At 40.9% G+C, this 24,785-nt stretch overlaps 1 protein-coding gene across 2 annotated transcripts in view; it reads right to left on the reverse strand.

Annotated features, from left to right (window-relative positions):
* Nucleotides 1–24,785, reverse strand: part of LOC306760045 (chloride channel protein 2-like) — a 170,267-nt gene that overhangs the window by 122,542 nt on the left and 22,940 nt on the right. For both annotated transcript variants that reach the window (XM_079245811.1, XM_079245810.1), the window contains exon 2: nucleotides 1,143–1,293. In XM_079245811.1, the coding sequence (XP_079101937.1) occupies nucleotides 1,143–1,293 (151 nt within the window). The remainder of the gene's footprint in view (nucleotides 1–1,142; nucleotides 1,294–24,785) is intronic.

A 24,785-nucleotide genomic window follows, 5' to 3' on the forward strand; every position in this document is an offset into this window, starting at 1 on the left:
CAGCCAAAACAAGTGACTGCAGACAAATCTTATTTATCACCAACAACGGAGCAGAGAGAAAAGTGTCCACATGGCTCCACTCGTGCACTGAAACACTGCACGTGTCACAGTGAAGGATTGTGTTATGTGATGTTGCAGCAGTGTGTTTTTTCTTTTCTGCTGTTTGGACAAAAAGCATGACGGTAATGAGTCCGTTTCAGACTTAAAGCGCTTTCAGTATTACATGTGTAACACGTGCTGCAGCGTGGAGGTGGGAATATGTGCTTTCTCTTTCTTTTAATGGGGCGCTAAAGCAGAGATGGAAATTACCATCAGAATATAATTTCTGCCCTGTGTCATTCACTTTGTCAGACTTTAACTTATTTATCCTGCAGTTTAAAACCTCACTGACGAGTCGAAAGGCCGCGTGGCGACATCATAAAGTATGATGCTCAAGGCTGACCTCGTCACTGAATGTCTGGACGTAATAGGTGTGTCAGAGACATGTACACGATGTGAAGAAATAATTTTTCTTCAATTTAAAAGTAATGTAAGCTGCTTTAAGTTGAGGTATTTAGTACTTTCTTTAACTTAAACTTATCAGACGCTCATTAGCTGCATTTCCATCGCTCATAGAACTGATTAAAACCAAAATATCACAATGAAAAACTGGTAATGTAATGCAGCGGTTGTGGTCACATGACCACTTTATTTTAATGTAAAGTTGGTTTCTAGATGATTTCTTTCCTCTTCTGATGAGGACAGTTTTGCATCCTCATCGTCCTCAGTGTGTAGTCGTGTGGGACGAGATGAGAATATTGGCTTATTTGCCACACATCATTCAACAGAAACAGCTGCAAGTCGTAAACCGACTTTGTCAAAGTTTTAGAAATATTTCTGTGATTTTGCCAAAAACTGTAATGCAAACTGAGCTACTGAAATACATTTTAACCATTAAGAAATTGTATTATAATATTGAAGGATATAACAATAATTAAAACTTAAATACCTTTTTCTGAAATAAATAAAATTATACAGTAGTAAGTTTTCAGTACGAAGAGTTGCTTCACATTTTTATGTCCGAAATAGCTGGGATGTAACCTGGGTTTCTTCAGGTCTAATACAACGACCAGCTGCTGTAGCTGCCGTGGTTTAACACTTACTGCGACACTTGGCACAGCGTCCCTTTTCATACTCCAGTCTGTCCAAGGACCAGCTCCGCTCGCTAATCAATCGCCTCTGTCCACTCTCCCTCAACCGAGCTGCCTCCTCTTTGGCATACACCCCAAGATCCTGGGTGTAACGGCCATACATCTGGAAGGAGACAAAGGGACGTGTTCAGCCGTCAAAGAAATGGCTCATTTAAGACAGAGTGACAAATGAGGTGCCCCCCCCCCCCTTCAAGACCTAGTGGAGTCACAGGACAGTGTTCAAACAGACGTGGACAGATGTGAACATCCGGCCGATATGGCTTTATGACTTTATGAATCAGTCTGAGCAGAACTCTCAGTTTACAGACTGAAACTGTACAAACCTCAACATTTACTGACTCACACACACACACACACACACACACAAGCAAACACACTCAGACAAACACACGAACAGGAGATGGCGAGTCAGCAGAACAGGAGACAGGAAGCACAGAGTTTTGTCAACCGCTCAGGCACCAGCGCCACCTCCCATCATGCTCTGGGGTGGTGGACAGGAAGAGGAGCACTAATGATTTCCTGTTGGCTGGCCATCACAACGTGAGGAGGTCCATAAACTAAGTCAGGGGGTCAAATGAGGCGTCGAGGCAGCAGCAGGAGGACTGCTGATGGGCTAAATTGGATAAAAAACCAGAAGAAAATAAAGCTACGCTTCAGGAAAGAGGACTGGTTTTGAAGATAATACTTCTGTTTTGACTGAGCTTTTCAGTGACTGAAGACGTGTGGCGGAATTAGAGTGATTAACAACTAATCAGATGGTCTGATGAATGCAGAGTGCTGGATTTGTACACGCCCTGTGAGCAGAAGAAAAGCAGACTTTCCCAGGATATCTCCTTGATAGACACGCATCAGATATGATATGATAAATGTTCTTTTAACCAAGCTGACCTGGGTCCATCGATTTTCGTCGAGGAGGTCTGTGTGGGTCGATATGCGCTGGAGATTTGTTTATGGACTGGAGACCTCTAAGCCACACATCCAAAGGTGGTGGAGAATGGGCTAAGATTCTGTGGAACTTCAGATACAGACCAACAAAATGTTCGTGGCCAACCAACTGGGCATACTAATCATGGATAAGCATCAGAGGAAAGCTGTAGTGAACGGTATGGTCATCCCCAACAATGGTAAAATCAAGAAAAGGGAACAAGAGAAACTGCAGAAATACCAGGAACTCAAGGAAGAACTTGAAACCTGGAAGGTGAAGGCAACAGCAGTCCCCTTAGTCAATGGAGCATGGGAGACTTTGTCCCCACACTGGAGAAGTGGCTTCAACAACTACCAAGAGAAACATCCAGAATAGTCTGTGACTGGTCGACTAATTAAATAGTCGTCAGGTGCAGCCCTATTAGATCACTAATAAAGTGAACGGTGAGTCAAAATCTAGTTATTTGCTAAAATAACTAGATTTCACATGCATATAGCTTCCCCAGCCTTTCATTAGAATATTTTAATTTAATCTTACTCAAACTAGCAACCTTTATTCTCTGAAAAACGGGTATCACAATGAAAACAATACAAACCCTGTTGCATAATAACGGTACCTCCTTGCTGCAGTATCACTGCAACGGCAGCACAGCAAAGCTTTGGGTGCATTTGTCTTTGTGTTTATATAGTCAATAGATTCCAGTTTGTCAGGATGAGAAGCAGGAAGATATTTCCTGGAATGTCGCTGCTATTGGCTAAATGAAGAAACTATTTAGATACTGATATGGGTTTACACACACACACACACACTTATGAACAATAAAGCTCCAGCAGTTCAGTTGTGCTTCTCTGGGGTCAATGATCAAAGCCAGCCGACTGACAGTAGTACATCACCAAAGAGTCGGTCCAAATGGGATCAAAGATGTGTACTGAAATAAAAGCAATTGAACTGACGGGTTAAGAGTCATAAACATACAAAAGGCTGCTGTCCATATAAAGCATGTCTGGCATTTGTAAAGCCTTACCAAGGTCAATGAAATTCCTGCAATCTGCTCACTGGTTTATTGTTAATATCAGCTGCCCACACTGACTTGGGATTTGGATTTGGATCATTGCGTTTCTCAAAGTCAGAAGAGAATTATATACAATTGTATCTTTAAAGAAAATGAACAAGCTTAAACACAGTCTGACAGTCAAAAGTGTTTCATTCAGCATCAGAAGTTTTAGGTGGCAACACTGTAAGAGACCATGTCCCAAAATGTTTGATAAGGTTTGACTAAAAAGCAGAATATGATCAGTTTTTTAACTGAATTTCTCAACCTTATTTTCTACCATAAACACATTTACTTTCTCCTGTAATAGAGAGATCCAACCTGCACTGGTGCATTTTTATCTAAGTTTTAAATAATGATTAAATCATTTAAACATACCCCAGCTAAATACAGAAATTGTGGACTTTAGGCATAAAGAGTCAAAGAGTGTTTTTGAATTTTAAGCTGCCTCAGATCCGAATCCTCCCTTTAAAACCATTATAATACCTTTCTGGGTTGATAAAGAAATTCAACATGAGAGCAGAGAAGGAATGAACACAAAAAACGGGAAAAAGAGGAAAAATCAACAAGGGAAACTTTTGGGGAGTGATTTGAGGGTGTCTGGCATCAAATCCCAACCACTGTTCAACCCAAGATGCCATACTGCATGGCATTTTCAGCCACATCCACGAACGTCAACCCTACATTTCAATTAAATAAGGAGACTTCAAACGCGACGGAAACTCAAAGGACCCAAAAACAAGAGGGCAGAAATAGGCTTTCTCAGATGCACCCCCATTGAAACTTGCATCTGACCAGAGGAAGCAAACAAACAGACCCATCTAGAACAAAGGCATTATTGCTTGAAAGCCTATCATTATGTTTAGTGTAGTCAGAAAAGGGTGCTTGGCTGAGCCCGCCTGGATGCCTTGGTTAATTGATCCCAGATGAATGGGTTGTCCTGGCCACAGGGGCAATGGAGAGGCCACGGGTGACCAACAGAGCCCTTCTAATGTCATATTTAGTAGTGGTGGATGCAGGTACAACTTAGAAAGAAGACGAGGCAGAAAGTTTAAAAAAAAGGAGAAAAAAAAGGCTGAAAAAGCAGAGAGTCCAAAGTCACAAGACCCAAAACAAACCTGAAGCTTGGTAGTCCTGACCAGAAATCCCAACAAACAAACCAACAAGGAACACTAACAATCTGGGAATGAAGCAAAGGTAATTAAGGGGAATAATATATACTCTGGGAACTACTGACAAATGTAAGGCAGGTGTGTGACATTCAGTAAACTTCAGCGCATTCATACAGACAGCCATCCACTTCAAACAACTGGTGGTCTGGCTTAGGGCACATTCAGATCAACATTTTTGATTAGAAACCTAGCCATTTGTTTGGAAAGTCTGCTCTGTTTTGTGGATATGAATTCTGATTCAGATCAAAGTAGTGGACTCGGTCTGCCTACAAACGCAGGTCTCAGTCTGTTTCAAACGGACCAAAAACAGGAAGCGGACTACTAAAAATGCCACTTCTAGCAGTTTGTGTTGTGTTGCATTGAGGGTAAACACAAAGTGATCGCATTAAGGGTCCTCTGCCTCGTCTGTTGTTCATACTGTGTCCATTGTTGGAGTGTTTTTATGCAGTATACTTGCATAAGTCAAAATGTAAAACCCAAAACGGCAATAGTTTTGTGCTCCATGTTTAGCTCACGTTTCCTCCCCAAACGGAGAAAACACGGGTCTTGTCCGCTCTTTTGCTAAATACGACTGCAGTGCCCTGTTGGTGAGAATGGAATATATCATTCTAATGGTTTGGTTCATTTGACCGTAGTGCAATGTGATCGAGATCTTGGTCCGCGTGAGTACACCCCCCTAAAACTGAGCTGAGTCCCCAATCGGACCCAGTCCAGTGGACTATCCTGATGTGAATGCACCCTTACTGTACAGTATAACACGGCTTGTCTACAGCGGTGTGAACACACATTCTGGTGTGAACCGACAAAGTGAACTCTTAACTGTTTGAAAAACTGAATTCATTTGCAATCCAATGCTGGTGTGAAAGAAAACACACAATGGACATGTAGTGATGTAAAGTGTGTCATAGCACAACATCCTAGAAAGTTGCAACACCTGCTCATGAATGGAAATCTATGAGTTTGGAAAACCAAAATGAAAAAAATAAAATAAAAAAAACCCCACAAGACTCAATAAACGTGGTGTTTCTACAGTGTTTACTTGCAGCCAACAATGTGGCCAATGACAAAGGAATTACAATTTTTGCCCTCGCCAACTGACAAGCCAGATGTTTTTCCTTGTGGTTCTTTCTTCTTGATCAGTGTCTTTTTTTTTTTTTTTTTTGGTGATTTTCACTCTGAATGAAAAGTTGTTAGAACTGTGTGATGTTGTCCAAGCGGTTTGGTCTACTCGAGTGAAATGCCAAATGAAATCAAATCAAACCAAATGGAAGGTGCAGAATTTTGGGGGACTCCCAGTCCATTCGAACTGAGTCCCCCAGACTATCCTGGTGGAAATGCACCCTTAGACCAGGTTATTCACATACATGCTAGGACTAGGCAGCATGTATGCAGGCAAATGCCAACAAGAAAAGCATTTTTAAAAGAAGAATAAACATAACATTGCGAAATATTTCTTCATCTGAAGGGTTTTATTGGGTTGGATGAACTAAACTTAAAGGTCTGCAGAGTTTAATGAGCTGCTGCAGCTGATGATTGTCAGGAAAATTTATAGAAAGAATAGCAAACCAAAAAAAGAAAAAAAAAAAATCAGGAAGGTAATTTAGCTCAAGAGTGTATAGAAAGTTGTTCCCAGTCAGCTGTCTCACATTTGGAGAAAGTGCAAACACAATGAGAAGGTTGTAAAAGAGAAATGTGATGGACAGAGGAAGATGTCAATGCTTTAGGACAAAAAACTTAAACTAATATGACTGAAAACAGAAATTGTCCAACAACAAAAAGGAAAGAAAAACAAATGTATAGAATTGATGTTTTGGAGTGAAATGTACAAAAATCAGTTGAAGGAAATGGGTTTTCCATCTAGAAAAGTCAAAGTAAACCATCAACAACAAAATACGGATGCAATTTTTGTTTTGTTTGGTTCTTTTTATGTGTGCTTTCCAGAGTCAGCATGTTCAGTTTGTTAAATGAAGTTCTGTATCAAAGTTAGGACCTCAAATGAGGGAGCAAGAGCCAGACAGATTGATGAATGAACAAGAGAGCTAAACACTCACGAACACACCGCTGGCTACAGCCCAATGATTTTACCCAAGATGACCATTGGAGTCCAACAGAACACAACTCATTCCAGCCAATTAACTTTCTGACAAAGTGTGCATGTGTACCCACTGCTGTGCATGCAAGAGCTGTATTATAAAACAGATAAAGCTACTGTTTTCTCTTCACAGATAACCTTCCTTTTGAAAACATTTGTCTGTACGATAACAGGTAGAGGAGGCAGTTTAACACTGAGCAGAGAGTGTGTCAGCACATTCATGTGGAGAGGAAGGAAGAAGATCTGAAAGAATCATTGTGCAATTAATCTAAAGGAGGGGGGGGCTGTGAGGGGACTGAGCGAAGACCGAGCCAGAACGGAGACTTTGAGGAGCAGAGGAAAGAATTTAAAGCTTTAAAACAAAGTTTATTTGGTGGAGGAAACCATCCAGAGAGATTTTACCCTTAAGGATGTTAATGGAAATCATCAGGTTCAACCAAAAATCAATAAATGACATATTATACTATCATTATGTCCATTATATGAACAAAAACCGAAAGACATAACCGGTCCAGTGTTTCTGCTTCCACAGGAATTCAGACGCTCAGTTGTAGCTAGACCCTGCTGGGTGAAGTCAGGTGAATGGTTATAAGGTCATTTACAAACTTTTTTGGCTTAATTATTGTCAAAAGAGAAAGATTATTCACAAGTGGGAAACATTCATGACAGCAGCCAATCTTCTCAGGACTGGATGCCCTCGCAAGTTCAGCAGAAGGTCGGACTGTGCTCAGAAACTAAAAACCCAAGAGCTATACACCTCAGACTCCCCAGGTCTCGGTTAGCATGTTTAATATAAAAGTTTATGACTGTACAGTTAGAAAAAGACTGAACAAGAATGGCTTGTTTGGAAGAAGACTGTTTTCCCAGATGGACCGTACAGAAGTGGAGATGTTTGACTGGAATACACAGTAGCATGTTTGGAGAAACTCTCATTGCAACTGGCAGCACAGTGGTGGAGGGATGATGATCTGTGCTGGTTCTGCAGCCACAGGATCTGCCCTCCTTCCAGTCATTCAGTGGAACAGATGACCATATTCAGATACCTCAAAAACCTCAACCTTTACTCAGCACATAATATTTCTGCCTACATAATTCTCGTATCTAGAAAACCATTACTTATATAGCAATGGGGATGTTACCTGATGCACTGAGAAGTACCTCGCTCTATTTCTCTAATATATTAATGTATAAATATATGCCAATATTGCCATCTCTAACTTATTTCTCCTTTTTTCCACAGGTCTTCCTGAATAAGTGCAGTTGTACATGTTGATCTGTCTTTCCTGTCGTCTCCACCCCAACCAGTCGAGGCAGATGGCTGCCCTCCCTGAGCTGGGTTCTGCCGGAGGTTTTCTTCCTGTTAAAGGGGAGTTTTTTCCTTCCCACTGTCGCCGCGTGCAGCTCAGGATGGGGGATTGGATCGAAGTCATGACTCGATGCAATCAGTTGGTTTCTATTATAGGCTATGTATGAATTGGCTGGAAATGATGTGTATGTAAAGTGTCCTGTGACAACATTGTTGTGAAGTGGCGCTGTACAAATAAAATTGAACTGAATTGAATATCTGAAAGTGGAACAGCAGGATTGTACTTATGCTGGTTCAAAAAGAGCAACAAAGAGACCTGAGAGAAGAAAGGATGAAGGAGCTGGATAAAAAGAATCTACAGTAAATAAAGGTTTCCAATCTTCCTGCGGGGCATCCCGGGGGGCAACTGGGGAGTCTTGTGTGCTTTTGCCAGGCTGCCATGCCAACCCTGTGGGCCTCTCACACTGACCCAGAGCTGCATTAACAGACGGAAGAAAAGGAGGAAGGATGGATGGACATATGACCAATAGGCAGGAGGTGTTTGAGAGAAGCGGCATGGCAGTGATGGACGGGCCAGAAGAAAGGTAAAGGGAAAAAAATGGCAGGGGAAAACAGGTTAATGTGTGTGTGTGTGTGGGGGGGGGGACATTTGGCACTGTACACTGTATCCATCCTGCAATGTGAGCTGAATTTAGATTTTAACTGAGCATTTGGGAGGGTGGTGAAGGAAGATAGATGGAGGAAAAAGGCAGGAAGAATAAAAGAGTGCAGCTGCGAGCGCTGGAAGGATGATTGCTGGTGAATGTGGGAGGCTTCACACCTGTTAGATGATCCTACAACTGTGTGTGTAAAGCATCACTTCTGGATGCTTCAGGAGCTTTCGGAATCTGTCCCACATCCTTATTTCATCCAATGAGCTGTGGCTTCATGCTGCTGTTTCCATGTTGAAAGCACACACACACACACACACACACACACACACACACACACACACACACACACACACACACACACACACACACACACACACACACACACACACACACACACACCATCCGCCTATCCTCGCCTCCCTCTCTTTCTTCAGTAATCACTCCTAACAGCAGCTGCACATTGATATTAGTGCCACGTCTTAACTAGACCAACAAGAAAATCCACAGACCCTGCAAAGTACAGATCTTCACCTGTGCACTGGACATCAGTGTGTGTGTCAGTGTGTGTGTGTGTGTGTGCTAGCAGCAGGTACACTCTCCCGTTGCCTCATTAAGAAAACCCATATTTACTCGGCCCTATTGGGTTCTGTTGGCAAACTGCACGCCTGCTCCTTCCAAGTACTTCACTTCCATCAACCTTTGTTCCTCCTTCAAAAGTTTAAAACCACATGCCGTTTTAAAGGCCAGCGGCTTTCAAAGCAGCCCTCTTCAAACCAAATTAAATAAAGCTGCAACAGACAGAAACAACAGCATACCTCCAAACTAATGAAGCCGACTGCAGGTCTGAGGTCTGACCTCCAGAGTTATGACGTTCTGCAGGTCTGACAGTCAGGAAGATCTAAAGAACTGTTTTTATTTTAATTCTTCTTTAAGTGTCAACACAGACTAAACCTGCTGATTTCCCAGAGAGAAGTTTGAACTACCATCCTCATGAGCCTTCTGTGGATTTCAGCAGGCACAAGTACTTCTGCCCTACACCAGTGACTGTATATTGAGGTAGTACTCTTGCAAGTACCTGAGTGTTGATCTGAACAATAAACTGACAATGCAGCTGCACTTTACAAGAAAGGACAGATCAGACTCCACATACTGAGGAGCCGCAGGTCTTTTGGAGTGAAGGGAGCTCTCCAGAGGACTTTTTATGACTCTGTGGTGGCATCTGCCATCGTCTACAGAGTGGTCTGCTGGAGCAGCAGCATCTCGGCAACGGAAAGGAAGCGACTGAATCTAGTAGTAAGGAAGCCAGCTCTGTCCTGGGGAGCCCACTCTGAAGGAGGTAGGAGATTGGAGGATGCTGGCAAAGCTATCATCCCTGATGGGGAAAGACTCTCACCCCATGCACAGCGCTGAGGACGATTCTTTGAAAGAAATAAATGTGTGTGTGTGTGTGTGCTTTTAATAACTATACTGCTTACTGTATATTGGTTCTTTCATACTTTTATACAGTGTAATATAGTGTAAACAGCTACCACACCTGGTCCTAATGTGTCATAATAATGCTTGTCTGAAGTCACTTTATTGGCTTATCCTCATAAACATTCATTACAGTACTCACTTCTATTTTGTTTTATATTTTTTTAAAATATATTTTATAATGTGTTTCTATTTTTCCCGGCTGCTGTGACACTGTCAATTTCTCATGTTGGGGACTAACAAAGGATCATCTTATCTTATTTTAACTGAACTGAACTTGAACTGGTCATTTTTGCCTCCTACCTCCATGTGACTGTTAGAAGCTGATATTTTTTCTGACTATGTGAATTAAACTGTTGAGTCAAGTCCAGTGCAAGATCAAACCGGATCTAACTGGTCCACATCTGAAACAAAGCTGAACCAAACAGACCACCTGTACAGAAGATGACAACCAATAAAAAGTTGGACAAAGCAACAGTTCATACAAAAAATAAAAAATAAAAAGGTTTAGTGTGAATAAACAGACTACACAGAGGAAGGACATTCTGGCAGAACTGTTTCATCGTTTTAACTCGGCAGTTCACTTGGTTTGCCATCGGTTTGCTGTTGCTAAATGCTTTCTTTGTTTTTGTGTGAGAGTAAACTTGACTGAACTAATCTCATATCGCGTGATAAAGCTGAGGAAGTTAATCCCTTAGAAAGGGCTGAAAGTCATTGCGTGTGTGTTACTGGGGCAGTGTGACTGCTGGTGTAACCAGGCAGAGTCCTCATCTTTGTTTAAGATTTAATTAACACTACCTGTACACAGCGCTTCCTGTGAGACCGCGATCCATTAGGAAGCTTCTGCCTGTCCAAACCATTGATTCCAAATTGTATGCGCATCAATCTTCTTCTGACTTCCACTTTAATCACATCTGTCCTTTCATTCTCCTTTTAGTCCTCACACCTTTATTTTTCAGTTCTCAGACATTTTTCCTTCTTTATCCTTGGCTTTGACCCCATCTTTTCTAATCCCCTCCTTTACCTTTATTTACCTTTATTTTATTTTACCAAGAGCTGTGACAAATTACAGGAAAAGAACATTTGCATATAGGGGCATGAATGAATGGAATCTACTGCCTAAGCATATTATTTGCATGCAAAATCAACTAAGATTCAACATTTCTCTTAAAGAGTTTATTCTACTAAACGGATGACTCTTTGGAAAATAGTTCTATAATGTTTAATAACAAATATAAATTTGTAAAGTTACTAAATACCACTAGTAAATTTACAAATTAAATATTGAATACAGATTTACTAATTAAACATAGAGATGTGCTCTTCTGTTCCAGATTAAAGTCTGTAATTTGAAATAATCATTTATCTATTGGATGTTATTTTTTTTTGTTCTTTTTTTTAAAAATTGATTTATTGTACTGAAAAATGTACTGTTGTGTCTTTTCTACAAAGAACTGTTTTATCAGTTGTACAATGGATTGTATAATGGTTGTTGTATGTCATTGTAATATTATTGTATTTTTTATGGACCCCAGGAAGAATAGCAGCAGCATCTGCTGTGGCTAATGAAGATCCAAATAAATAAACAAACAAACAAACCTTTTGTTCTGATCCAACCTTCCTGCCATCAGCAGTACTCATCACTGATGCAAGATTTATGTTGGGAATATAAATAAATAAATAAAATTAGATGTGGGACAACAAGGGGGACTGGAGGGTGACCTCTATCCATTAGGGCAGGGGTGTCCAGCTTCGGTCCTCTAGGACAGGGTTTTTTTTTTAGCCAAGGTACACCTTTTTTCACTGAAAACTCACAAGGCACACCACAAACCGAAATGTTTTTTTTTTTTTTAATTTATTTTATTTTTTTTTAAAGGCCATATTATTAATATAAAGTCATCTTGTCAAAGTGTCTTGAATAGAAAGAAGATACCTGGGCCTCTTTGGATGAACACTTTGCTGCTTTTTAGACCAATCTGGTGAATTTGGATCATTTCTCAGGGCATGGCACAGTGGTTGAAAAACACTGCTCTAGGACCAAATCCTGCAGCTTTTCCATGTATCCCTGCTCCAACACAACTAACTCAGATTAAGAGTCATTGTGTGCAGATTGGCTGTTACATCCATTTCATTTGTGTCAGTTATGTTGAAGCAGAGATGCACTGAAAACCTGCAGGACAGCGGTCCTCGAGGACTGACTATGGACACCACTGCATTAGGGGATCACATTTCCAAGAAATCCCAAGAAAGGAGGCACCAGTTGATGGTTAAACCTCTGATTCAGGAGAAGCAGTGCTAGCTTCTTCCTGGTCATAAACCAATGGCCAGACTGTCCCAGGGTGGCTGAGAGATTAGCAACTTGGACTTGGATGGAAGGCTTATAACAGCATCCTTATGAGTATTCTGTGGGGGTTACTGGAGTTACTATTGGAGGCTATTAAGTCACTGCATGCTCAAAGTCAGAACCACATCCTCTTTTTTGCATGAGATCAAATTTGTTCATTGATTGGACTTCAACAAGGTTGTCTCTTGTCACCAACCCTGTTTGCAATGTTCGCGGTCAGGAACTCAAGACCGTTGGAGAGAGAAAAGTGTGCAGTTGAGTGTGAAGTGTTTGGGATGAACGTCGACCTATTAAGGTAACCTTAATTTTTTTAAAATCTTGTTTTCTATACAAACTTTTATACAATTTAAGGTTCTCTTTCCTGAGTCTGAGGCTATAGTTCCCAACCAGAAATGGCTGGAGTAGTCTCTCTGAGTTGGTGGATGAGTTTAAGTATCTCAGTATCTTTGGAAGTAATGGCAGGATGTATCATCCATGGATGGACATAGACTGGGGAGAGCTGAACATGAAGTCAAAGCTTTCTGTTTGCTGGTCTGTCCATGTTCCAACCCTCACTTGTGGTCTTGTGAGACTTAGGTAATGGCTGAAGGTGTGAGGGCTCACATTGGTGTTGTAGTATTAGCACCACTGCCTTTAGCCAGAATAATGTCTAAAAACATGCATGGTAGGTAACTGGTTACTCTAATGACCAATTACCTAATATGGACGCATATGGATTAGATAACTGTATCTTGAAAATGTTTAGTTTTAGGATTAGTTTTTTTTGTTTGTTTTTTTTACTGCATCTATGAGTAACTAATCAAATTTCTTGTTTATATTTTGCTCTTACGAGAGTTTAAACCATGTATCTGTAATGAAAATAAGACTATTACATATATATTTTAAATGAATTTGCTTTGGCAGCAATATAATAATGGGGCGAAGAGGATGTTGTTGATGTTGATGAAAGTGTGAAACTAATTTAGACATTATGCTGATCCTGATATTTTTACTTACTTTTAGTTGTGCGAGTTCAACTTTCATAATCAGATTAAAGAGATAGCAATTAAAGTGATGGGGGGGGGTTTCAACAGGATGTGGTGCGGGATAGTGTTATGCTGATAGCTGCACAAACACACCGGCTGATTGGATGTTGTGTCAGGCAGCCTTTATTTCATTACAGATATTGACATATTGACAAAAAACTGGCCTACCTCGCCATGAACAGTTTCCCTCCTCCTTCTTATCCATCTCAACTTGTGTGTGAAAGTTTGTGTGTGACTCTGCAGCTGGCAGATCCTCAGAGCCCTCAATGAGCCTTTCTTTTATTATTCAGCCTCTCACCTGGCACTGTCTGACTTTCCCACATGATGTTTTCAGCCTTTCTCACACTTTGTGGAGTCCTGTTTATGTTATGACTCTCATATTTCAGCCTCTCTCTCACGCTGCACAACTGCAAAATGTTTTCTCATGATCCGTCCATCTCTGAAGGGTTCCAACCACGTGTTGCATGGAGCTTTATCTGACAATGTTTTCCCTCCTGCTCTTCTCGTGCCTTATCCTCTGAGTTTCCCTCCTTTTCAGAGTTTTTGTGCATCTCTGTATCAGAGCAGTTATTGTCACAGCTGTGTTTTCTCAGTCAGACATCAGTGATGAGTCCGCTGGTCGGGGCCCGTACGGGGCAGTGCCACGGCGGCGTCTTCCCACGTCCCCACTGAGCATGTGCAGCAGCAGAATGGAAGAGAGAGGAAACACAAGCAGCCATTGTTCTAAATGCCCCCCTTTGTCTTACCCCTTCCACAGTGGACTTCATAATGGCTTTATGCGTCATTTCATCTTGGAGTCAGAGCTGTCATCTGCAATAAAATTCAGTGGTGGCACACTGATGCCGTTAACTCTTCGTCAGCATAGCTTTTATTTGTCATAATTGTTATTACAGAGCCTTGAAGAAGTACTTACACCCCTTGAACTTGTCCACTGTTTGCACATAATGGCCACAAACATAAAGCCCCTCTTTGCCAGATTTTCCCCACTCAGTGCCTCGCAAGTTTATTTAGTATCTACCTTGCATCCTGTCTCTTTTCTGAGATCTCACTAGCCAGTAAAAGTCCATCCAATGTGGACTCCTGTCTGTTGCTTTGCAATTTTCTATCTTGTTTTTTCTCTTCCTATGATGTCTTCTTGCACTTCTTAATGAATTAGCCACGGTGCATTTTCAAAACTGCCAGCATGATATCCAGTTACTAGTATCTGATGAAGTGCCATAAAACAAAATGCTTCTCTGCTTCAGGAATGTATATTATGAAGTCAACTCTATCATCAAATGAGCCAGAAGCATGGAGCATTAGAGTCAGAAATGTATGTTCTGCTACCTTAAACGTTTTTATTCAGGTCCTCTGAGTCAATATTTTATTAGACCTTTTGCTGCACTTACAACTGCAGTTCTTTTGGGTTCTGCCTCGAATCGTCCAATCTTCTCTGCAAAAATAGCTCAAGCTCAGTAAGACTGGATACAAAGAGTTTTTTAACAACATTTTCAAGTCTTTTAAAAGATTTCCAAATGAATTGAAGTCTGGCATATGAATGTGCTTCAATCTAAACTGGTGGTTGCCAATCTGGGGTCCCTTAGTCACTGAGGTAATCCACTGAGGGGGTTTGCAAGGCTTTGACTGTTGATTTTAGGGCCACACAGCACAGAGAGATGAGTTGACCTGCATCAACCTCTGCTTTTGTTCCTTATTATTATGTTTACATGGAAAGAGTGTTTTAGGACTCAAAGTTGTCTAGTACTTCAAAACAGGTCCCAAACGGAAAAAATTGGAGATCATTGAAATCTACTTTACAGCAGATCAAAATGTGGGGGGGTGGTTTGTTTGATAAGAACTACAGTCTATAATGATGTAATCTGGTGGTGCAAGCAACTTTGTTCTTGCTTTTGAGGATGCAAGAACAAGAAAAAAAAAACCTTTTTCGTCAGGTCTATTCATACTCCAGAAGCTTCGTCTGCAGCATGGAAGGATCTATGCAGGCGGCTATATCTGTTTTATAAACCCGGTTCATAAAGCAATGAACCCTGTTAGTTCATATTTAACAAGAAACTTCATCTGCGGCAGGGTGGTTTGTGCATGCGGCATCGCCGCATGTTTTAATGCCACATGTTGTATAAATGTTTGCACTTTGTTTTGTTTTTTACCACCTTGATCAGCTGTTTTATCAAAACAATTTGTTTTATCTGCAACAGCAAAAACGGAGAAGCGGCATCTTTCCACTTCATGCTTTTCCGTGTTAACCACGCCCACCTCAAATGTCCAACCAATCACACAATATTTCTCGGAGCCATATAAGAAAAAACTTCTGCCAGCCTGATGTGTCAAGAAATGTCTTTAAACACATCCGCGACAACAAAATGACTTCATTTTCTTTTCAGGACCTCAAGAACAAGAAAAAAGTTCTCGCTTCTTGTAGAAGATGTAAGAACCTTTAAATCGACTAAGCAGTTCAGAAAATGACTCACTGACTATATATATAATTTTAATTACTATAAAATCAGCAGAGTTAACTATTACATTAAATTGGGGCCAAAATGTAGTGCATTAATGGAAAAACAAACTTGTTTAAAGTGTCGGACCAAAACATTTACATCAGATTAAGTATGAGCAAAGAAGTTCAGTCATCAATAATAAATTAGGTTGGTTTGATCGAAGTATATCATGGTAGAATTATAGGATGGTGTTATGTTGAAGCAAAACTAATTACCCTTTTTATTCTAATCAGCCTACAACTCTGATTGGTTGTTTCTGTAACATCTGGAAGATTCTGGATGGCAGCATCTCTGTAGGCTCTTTTTACACAAAAGGAGATAAATCCCTTTCCAAATAATTACACAAGTCATTGAAGTGAAGAACAGACTTCCAACAGAGTCAGGGTCAGTTCATGTTTATTTGTTGGTTTGGTAGCTCAGGATGAGTCAGCTCTTTACTTTCTGTCATTTTGAACTTGTTGCACCTTCTGACTTTATTGCTTCTTTGATTTTCATCACTTTTTCCCTCATTGCAGATATTTCGACTTTTTTTAAACCAGGAAACATAAATCTTGAGATGTTGACGGCAGTGTACTCATCATAAACACTGTTTTGCGTTTGCTTGTGTGTATGTATGTATGCACATATGTGTGTATGTGCGTGTAAACAAATTCCTCACTGGAGAAGATAAGAACAACTTCTGCGGTTTAAGTAAATAAAAAACCTTAAAATAATCCCAATTTTATAACTTGACAATCTTCATAAATTGATCTGGCATCAGTGATGATCCCCCCCGCCCCCACACAGACCTCCATCTGCCTGATAGTTACTGAGCTGCAGCACTTTACAGGGTGGTAAATTGCTGGACTCTGGCGTCTTGGTAAATCCACTTAGCTTACAGTTACGTCAAGGCTTTCTGTGATGGCTAATGGATATTGGAAGAAACATAATGCAATAAACAGAAAGCGCTCCCTTACATTACACTTCTCACTACAATTTTTGTGTCATACCAATAAGGAAAATGACCAATATGTGGATAGATCCTGGCATGGGAAGAAGATTGTGGAAATCATGTACAATGAGCTCTTTTAAAATATTTAACACCGACAATGAAAATAGATTTAGTATTTATTCTTGCTTCTATGGGTGTGCAATATATCAAAAACACTCAATATAGCCTAAACTGTTTGACCTCTGTTGCATGAAATGGCTATATTGTGAAGTCCAAATTATTATTATTCTTTATTGTTTGGCTTTTTTTACTTTCTCTTATCTCCTCTTTCACTGCAGACAGTCCTCACCCAGCCAGAAAACTCTCCTTGTGTTGTAGCATCAGGAGGGACAGGAACGAAGCATGGCGCCAGTTTTGGTAAGTATGTGCATCAGGCTAGCGCTAAGAGATGGAAGCTGAACGTGACACGTATGACTTGGTTTAGAGGAAAAACAGCACTGGATCCAACATCTGGCCGTGGTTCAGTTTTCTCAATGAAGATTTTCAACAAAACTTGGTAATCTTCCAAATATGCAGTAAAACACACACATATGAATCACAAATTTGTTTCAACGTCTCTGCAAGATGAAAAATTTCTCAAACCCAACATGGCAACAATTCCACTCACACCAAAGAAAACGTCCAACAAAGCAGCTGCAAAGCTAATCATTCTGCTGTCTTCGCTTGGAAAAATCAATCCCTTCCAACAAAGACGTCCTAAATAAAAAGAAAACGGCTGCTATAACCAAATATATCACCAAGAACAAGACCCCAGTTTGTGTTGCTGAACAGCCTGGATTCATATTTCTCAAAGACACTTGGGGCTAATGCAAACAGGCTGCGTTTGGTTCGCTTTAAACAAACCCTGGTCCACTTCCACGGGTTGCACGGTTCCTTTGGAGAACCATGAACTCATTTGCACTATAATGTGGGCCAAAGAACTGAAAAGTGGTCAGGCGCGAAGAACCAAAGCGAGGAAGCAGAAAAAAGTTTGTATTGCGACAGAAATGACTGAATATTCTGTTAATTTCCTGCCTGAATAAACTCCCCACCTCAACTGGTCACAGATCAGAACTGGTGGTCAGCAATAGATCAGAGAGGTCAGAGACCTCGTTTCCTTAAAAACATCATAGGGTGCATTCACATCAGGATGGTCTACTAAACTCGGTCCGACTGGGGACTCGGCTCAGTTGTAGGGAGGTGTATCCATGCCAACAGAGGAGATCGTGTTCATGCTGCACTTTGGTCAAACAAGCCAAACAATTAGAATAATATATCCCCATTCTCACCAAAGGTGGCGCTGCACTTGTATTTGGCAAAAGAGAGGAGAAGACCTGGGTGAGGAAGAAAACTTTAACGTGAGTTCAACATGGAGACTAAACCATCTCTGTTTTGGGTTTTTATTGTGTCTTATGCAAGTATACTGCAGAAATCCACTGCAACAACGGACGCAGTATGAACACCAGACGAGGCAGAGGACCCTTAAAGCCATCGCTATGGATTTACCCACAATACAATGCGACGCCAAATGCAGGAAGGGACTTTTTTTGTAGTCCACTTCCTGTATTTGGTCCGTTTGAAACAGGCCGAGACCTGCGTTTGTAGGCGGACCCAGTCCATTTCTTTGGTCCAAATCAGAATTTGTTTGATGCATTCACATTTCCCCAAACGAAGTGGACTTTCCGAGCAAACGGACTGGGATTCGGATCAGGCTGATGTGAATGTGCCCACAGAGTGGGACAGATGAGGCATCACATGGCATGGGCCCATCATGCTTTGGGTTTGTGCTGCAGGCATCACATCGCTGTAATTGTTATTTCACAGATATTCACAATGTTCTACAGGATGTGTTCAGACCTGCTGAGTGTTCTCAGAACTGCAGAGAGCTGAACTGATTGCGGGCACATGCTGCAGGAACTCATCTGCAGAGGATTTCATGGTTTCAGGTCTCAGATAGACAAGTGTTTGTTCAGTTGAGCTGCCCTCCTGCTGCGTTCATCACAACACATTCACAAAATGAACCACTAACAGTCCATGATCCAGGTGGAAAATGCTCGTCTTAAATGTGCCTCTCAGACACACACACTCCCTCATTCCCCCACAGCAGTGGATAAGCCGAGTCTGCATGGCTGAGATCTTTGGTTACATAAGAAGATCCATGTTGATACCCCTTTTTCCTCCTTTTAATGGCCATGGGTCTCAGCTGGGGGATGAAGTGTCCAGAAGCAGAAGATCAACTTTTTTAAAACAATGTTACTAATTTCAAAACAATATGAAAAATCTGATAAGATATTATTTACATAAAACTTGCAGAACATCTTTCCACATTTCTGTTTGTTATGACACCTCCCAACAGCAGTCTGAACACGGTTGTGAGCTGTGATCATGACAAAGTGCAACCCTCACCACGTCAGTCTGACATGGAAACATCATGCTTCCTTCCAGGTACATCCTGTAGAATCTGAACTCTGTATTACAAAGACAGAAATGATGCATTCAAGATGCCCCATTTGTTTGTTAAAATGAACGTATCTCCTACTACTTTATTTTGGCTTGTAAGTTTTTATACAATACGATTCAGGGTGATTCGATTTTTGTGGATATCACAAAATCTATGACTCCATATGTAGATGTAAAAATCTTCCATTCAAATAGCAAAAAAAACAACTAAAAATGTTATTTATGAGCTCAATCAGGAAATAAAATGAACTGAATCACTTTAAAATGTTTACATAATGGAAAAGAAGACTGTTGTTGATGTGAAGCCCTGGATGTATAATCTCTCCTCACACACAGATAGAATAACAGAAACTTTTCCTTTCTTTGCAAGCTGGAGAGCAGTTTAAGTTTAAAAGTTTAATAATATTTCATTAACGTATGAATTGGTGGTCATCCTTGTGTTAAAATGTCAAACGGTAGCATCTCTTCAGCCTCATTCTTCCTGTCTTCCCCTCTGAGACTCATTTTTTGCCTTTGAAACTAAATGTAGACTCGGGCTGGATGTTTTGCATAGAAATTATCTCACATTAGTCTTAGTACCATCTCTTCTTAATGACTTCCTCCACGAGGCTGTGACAGTGACGGGGGTGTGTGGAAGAATTAATTTGAGGTTAATGACATCTATCAATCTTGAAGAAAGTGTGACACAGCTAACTTAACAATCTCCCAATCTCCTCTAAAGATCATAGATGGCGGTACATGTCAGGATCACTTCTGCAGGTGTGTGTGCATTAAATAAAACCACAAATCCAAAAACACCAAGATGCTAAGATGTAATTAAGAACAGTAAACATGGACCATGTCCATGTGTCAGATGTTGCTCTAAAACCTCCACGTGTTTTTCAGCATTGATGGAGCTTCCCAGATGTGGAAGCTGCCCACGCCATCGGCACTAATGCAACCCCATCCCATCAGAGATGCAGGCTGATAACAAGCTGGATGCTCCCTCTCCTCTTTAGTCTGCAGGACACGCCGTCCATGCTGTCCACAAACAATTCCATCATTTCCTCCACCTGGTCACAGAACAGTTTTCCCACTTTGCCTCAGACCACTTAAAATAAACCTTGGTCCCCTAACCCACAGAGATTCCTCCCAATTCTCTGAATCTATTGAAATGATACATTTTTCTGAAACTGTTGGATTTTTGGACCATCTGAACGTCTGCCCATCTGAATGTCTGCCCATCTGAACGTCTGCCCATCTGAAATCTCCTTTTATACCCAGTCATGTTACTGACCTGTAGACCTAACTGGTTAAAATGCTCCTCCAGTTCTGTTGAATTGTGCAGATTACTTTTACAGTCTTTTGTTGCCCCCATTGCAACTTTTAAGGGATGTCTTTTTTTGCCATCAAATTCCAAATATTCTCCTTGAAATGATCAAATGTCTCAAATTCAAGATCTGACATGTGGTTAAAGGTCTTTATGAAATAAAACACGTGTTGATAAGATTTGCAAATCATCGCACTTCTGTTTTTATTTACATTTTGCGTTCTAATGTTTGAGTTGTTATAAAGCTGCACATAAAATTAATTTTCCTTTCTCTGTGAAGGCAGTGCTGCAGCGCTCCTGGTGTCGCACAGAAACATGACATCATGAACTAGCAGAACAAGAGACGATCAATGAACTTTACAAACCGCATCCTCCGCAGCCTAACCTGCACACACACACATACACACACTTTTTCCAGTGAATTTGACTGCGACTATTGCAGACAGATAACCACGAAACAGGAGCTAAGACATGAAAATCAAGTCTGGAATGTGCAGACAAAGTCTGAGACAGGAAGAGTTTCCTGCAGGGCATCTGTTTTTGTCAGATGCTTGGTTGACCAGTTGTCTAAAGGTTAAAGGTAATAAAGTAATATAGTGAGTGATTGATGCTTAGAGAGCTCAGTTTAGCTTTGGAGGAGAGAATGATTGTTTTCTGTGGTCTGCCCAGCAACTAGGAGGAGTTAAGCATGGTTTATAATCGGGTGTTACTTCAGCATCTGGAGAGAGAGTTCTCTCTCCAAGCTCCAGCGTGTGCTTGTATTAGTTTATAATAAAATGTTCATTGTAAGACCAGAGTATTTTCCACCACAACAGCTGAAACATCTGTCTTCATCTCGTTACAAGTCTTTTTCTTTCCTGTTCAGGGTGTGTGTGATTAGTAAAGCAGTCTTCAGCTTGTGTAAATGTAGCTGATGTACAGCTTCTAGCTTGTTTTTTTTCCACAGTTTTAAACAACATAGTGTTATTTTAAAAGGAATGAATGAAATTCACCTCCTGCAGGCAGATGATGCGTCAAGATAATCTACGAATCCAACCTGAGTCATTCAGAAGGTGAATCTACATTATTCTTTTAAGTGTCTAAACTAATTTGACTTGCGTTTATAAATTAACTTTGTTATACAAATAGAAACCTTAACAACTCCCGATTGTAAAGTATAAATATACTTCTGCAATACTTTATCAGCCCCACATGTTCCAGATGCTAATAAACACATTTATTTAGTCATGTAAACATGGTCAAGGTGACTTGCTGTTGTACAGGTGTGCACGTACTTGTATATCAACAGTTTGTTCGTATAGCTAATAAGTAGTTACATTCCTGGAAATATCTTCCTGCTTCCAGTCACATCCTGACAAACTGGAAATCTGTTGACTGTAAAAAACCACAGTTTTGCAGGGCAGTGATGCTTCAAGAAGAAGGTAATGTTGCTATGCAACGGAATGTGTATTACTTTCAGTGTCACGCCTGTTTCAGAAGAATAAAGGCTGACAGAGTAAAACTAGATAAAAATACATTAAAACAGAAGGCTAACATGTCTTTTACAGAGAAAATAAAGCTATTTTAGCACATTTGTCTTTTATACTTTGCTAATTTCATGTGTACACACTCACCGTACATTTTATTATCTCCACCTGTTCGACTGTTTGTTAACAGCAGCATCTAATCAGCCAATCACATGGCCGCACCTCCATACATGTAGCCATGTAGACATGGTGAAGACAGCTTTGTGAAGTTCAAACTGAGCATCAGGATGAGGAAAACGGGGATTTGAGTGACTTTGAGCGTAGTATACATGTTGGAGATGTTAGAAAAGTAACAGGAAGTCAGATAAACACTGGTTCCAACCAAGATACGCAGAATAACATCCATCAACACACCACACAATACAATAAAAGACCATGTCCATCCCTTTCTGAGCACAGTGCAGCATCTTCTGATGGAAACTTCCAGCAGGATGATGCACCATGTCACAAAGCTCACATCATCTCCACCATGATGATGAGTTCACTGTCCTCCAACGGCTCCACAGTCACCAGATCTCAGTCCAGCAGAGCAGCTTTGGGATGTGGTGGAACGGGAGATTCTCATCATGATGTGCAGCAACTGTGTGATGCTTCACGTAAACATGGAGCAAAATCTCTGAGGAACGTTTCCACCTTGTTGGATCTATGAATGAAGGCAGTTCTGAAGGAAAAGGGGTCCAACGTTGTACTAGCAAGGTGGACGTGATGATGTTTTCCGCCATTAAAATGTTTGAAATAAGGGCTGTGGATTCCAACATGTACCACAAGTCTGTCACGCTTAACCCAATAACGCTTTAGGAAAAAAAGAAAAATGCTTATTTTAAGTTTTCCAGTTCTGCTTTTCCAGTAAAGAGGAGCGAAGAATATGAACCCTCACATGACAGCAGCTCATGATGTTTCCTTTTTTCACAGCTCCCAGAGGGAAATGACAACATCTACTTATGATTCAATACATAATAATCTGATTCTTGTTCTAATTTTAGTCCAGACGACCGAAGTCATGACTGGCCATCAGTCTGACGCAACTTCATTCTGATCTCTGATAAGTAACACCCTTGTATGGCTGTCACTGTTTAATGCACAAGTATTTCCTTATCTTTATTGTTAACAAGACATATTAGATAACACAGTGAAAAACAGAAATGAAGCAATAAAACGTGGAGTTTGAATGCTGATCATTCAGGAAGGTTTAACTCAAGCGAGTGAAGCAAAGCTGCAGAGTTTGCCCTGGAAACATACGTTCTGAGTCCTGCCGGAACATCTGAGCCTGCAGACTGCTGGCAGAAATTTTATGTTTTATGCTCAAAAATATGTAACATTTTATTTAACTAAAGCAAAAAACAGCTAAATAAAATAGATAAAAATTAAGAAATAAATAAAAAGAAAAGGAAGAAAGGAGGAAATAATTGTTGAAAGGGACGTTTTGGTCTAAAATTTGCTCCTGAATTCTCCTCATCCCGTCAGACAGTTTGACAAGTCCTGTTGTCTGTTGTCTTTCTGTCCTCTTCCCCCCACACAGCAGAGGCAGATGGCTGCCTGTCCTTCAGCCGGGTTCTGCCGGAGGTTTCCTTCCTGTTAAAAGGGAGTTTTTTCCTTCCCACTGTCGCCTTGTGCTTGCTGAGGATGGGAGATTGAGTTGGACCCTCCAACTCAATCTGTTGGTTTCCTTATACAGGCTGTTACGAATTGGCTTTCATTATGTTTTTTTTTTTCTGTCTGTAAAGCATCTTGAGATGGCATTGCCATGATTTGATGCTATATAAATAAAGTTGAATTGAAGTCATGTGAGTGATCCAGACTTTCTACACATGCTCAGACCTGGACGACGCTCCTTTCCTGACAACATGCCAACTATTTTTAATCACTATACATGCTTCTTTAATGACTCTTATCACCACAGTGTGTGTGTGTGTGTGTGTGTGTGTGTGTGTGTGTGTGTGTGTATTCATCATGTTATAGTTTAACCCACCAGGCTGACCTCAGTCTGTGTGAAGGTAGAAACGGTGAGATATTAATACAGATTAATCTCACCTGATGCACCGTTACAGGAGAATATATAGTGACCAATGTCCACATTCATATCTGTGTGTGTTCAGTGTTGCATCATCAGCGAGCTGCCGCCATGGTGACAATATCATGGTGTGAACTGCAGCACAATCCCACAATGCATCAGACAGTTACTGCTTTAGAAAAATACTAGTATGTATGTATGTGTGTGTGTGTGTGTGCGCGTGTGTGTGTGTGTCTCAGGTGGCTGCTGGTGCACTCACAGCTCTCACATGCACACCTTTACAGGAGCTAAACCCCAACAGGTTTTCCTCTGCCACCACAGAAGAAGAGGGAGGGTGGGGGGTGCAGAACTGCAGAGACTGAGGCTAACTTATTAGAGGAAGATCAATGAGTGTGAGCTCCCAATGCTGGCAGCAGGAGCTTGGAGGAAAAGCCACCACACACACATATACACTCACAGACAGACTGAGGATGAAACAGGGAGGATGGAGAAATGTCATATTAACATGAAAATGGAGCTCCAGCATCCCCCCCAGCCTCATTTTCACAGCTCTCACATACTTTATAACAATCTATAACAATCATATACATGTTCTAGGGAAGGATGGGGCGACAGGGGGGGGGGGGGGGGGGGGGGGGGGGGCAGCTATAGATGCAGATTTATCAGCCTGACAGCAGAAACGGTGCAGCAGTGCAGGGGCTCAGCGCTGGAGCTGCCATACTTACAAAGAGCAAAAACACCCACCTGCAGTAAAAAATAAAGTGGGGAGATATTTCTGCTACA

The sequence above is a fragment of the Telmatherina bonti genome (genome assembly GCF_933228915.1).
Source record: "Telmatherina bonti genome assembly, chromosome: 9".
Taxonomy (NCBI): Eukaryota; Metazoa; Chordata; class Actinopteri; order Atheriniformes; family Telmatherinidae; genus Telmatherina; species Telmatherina bonti.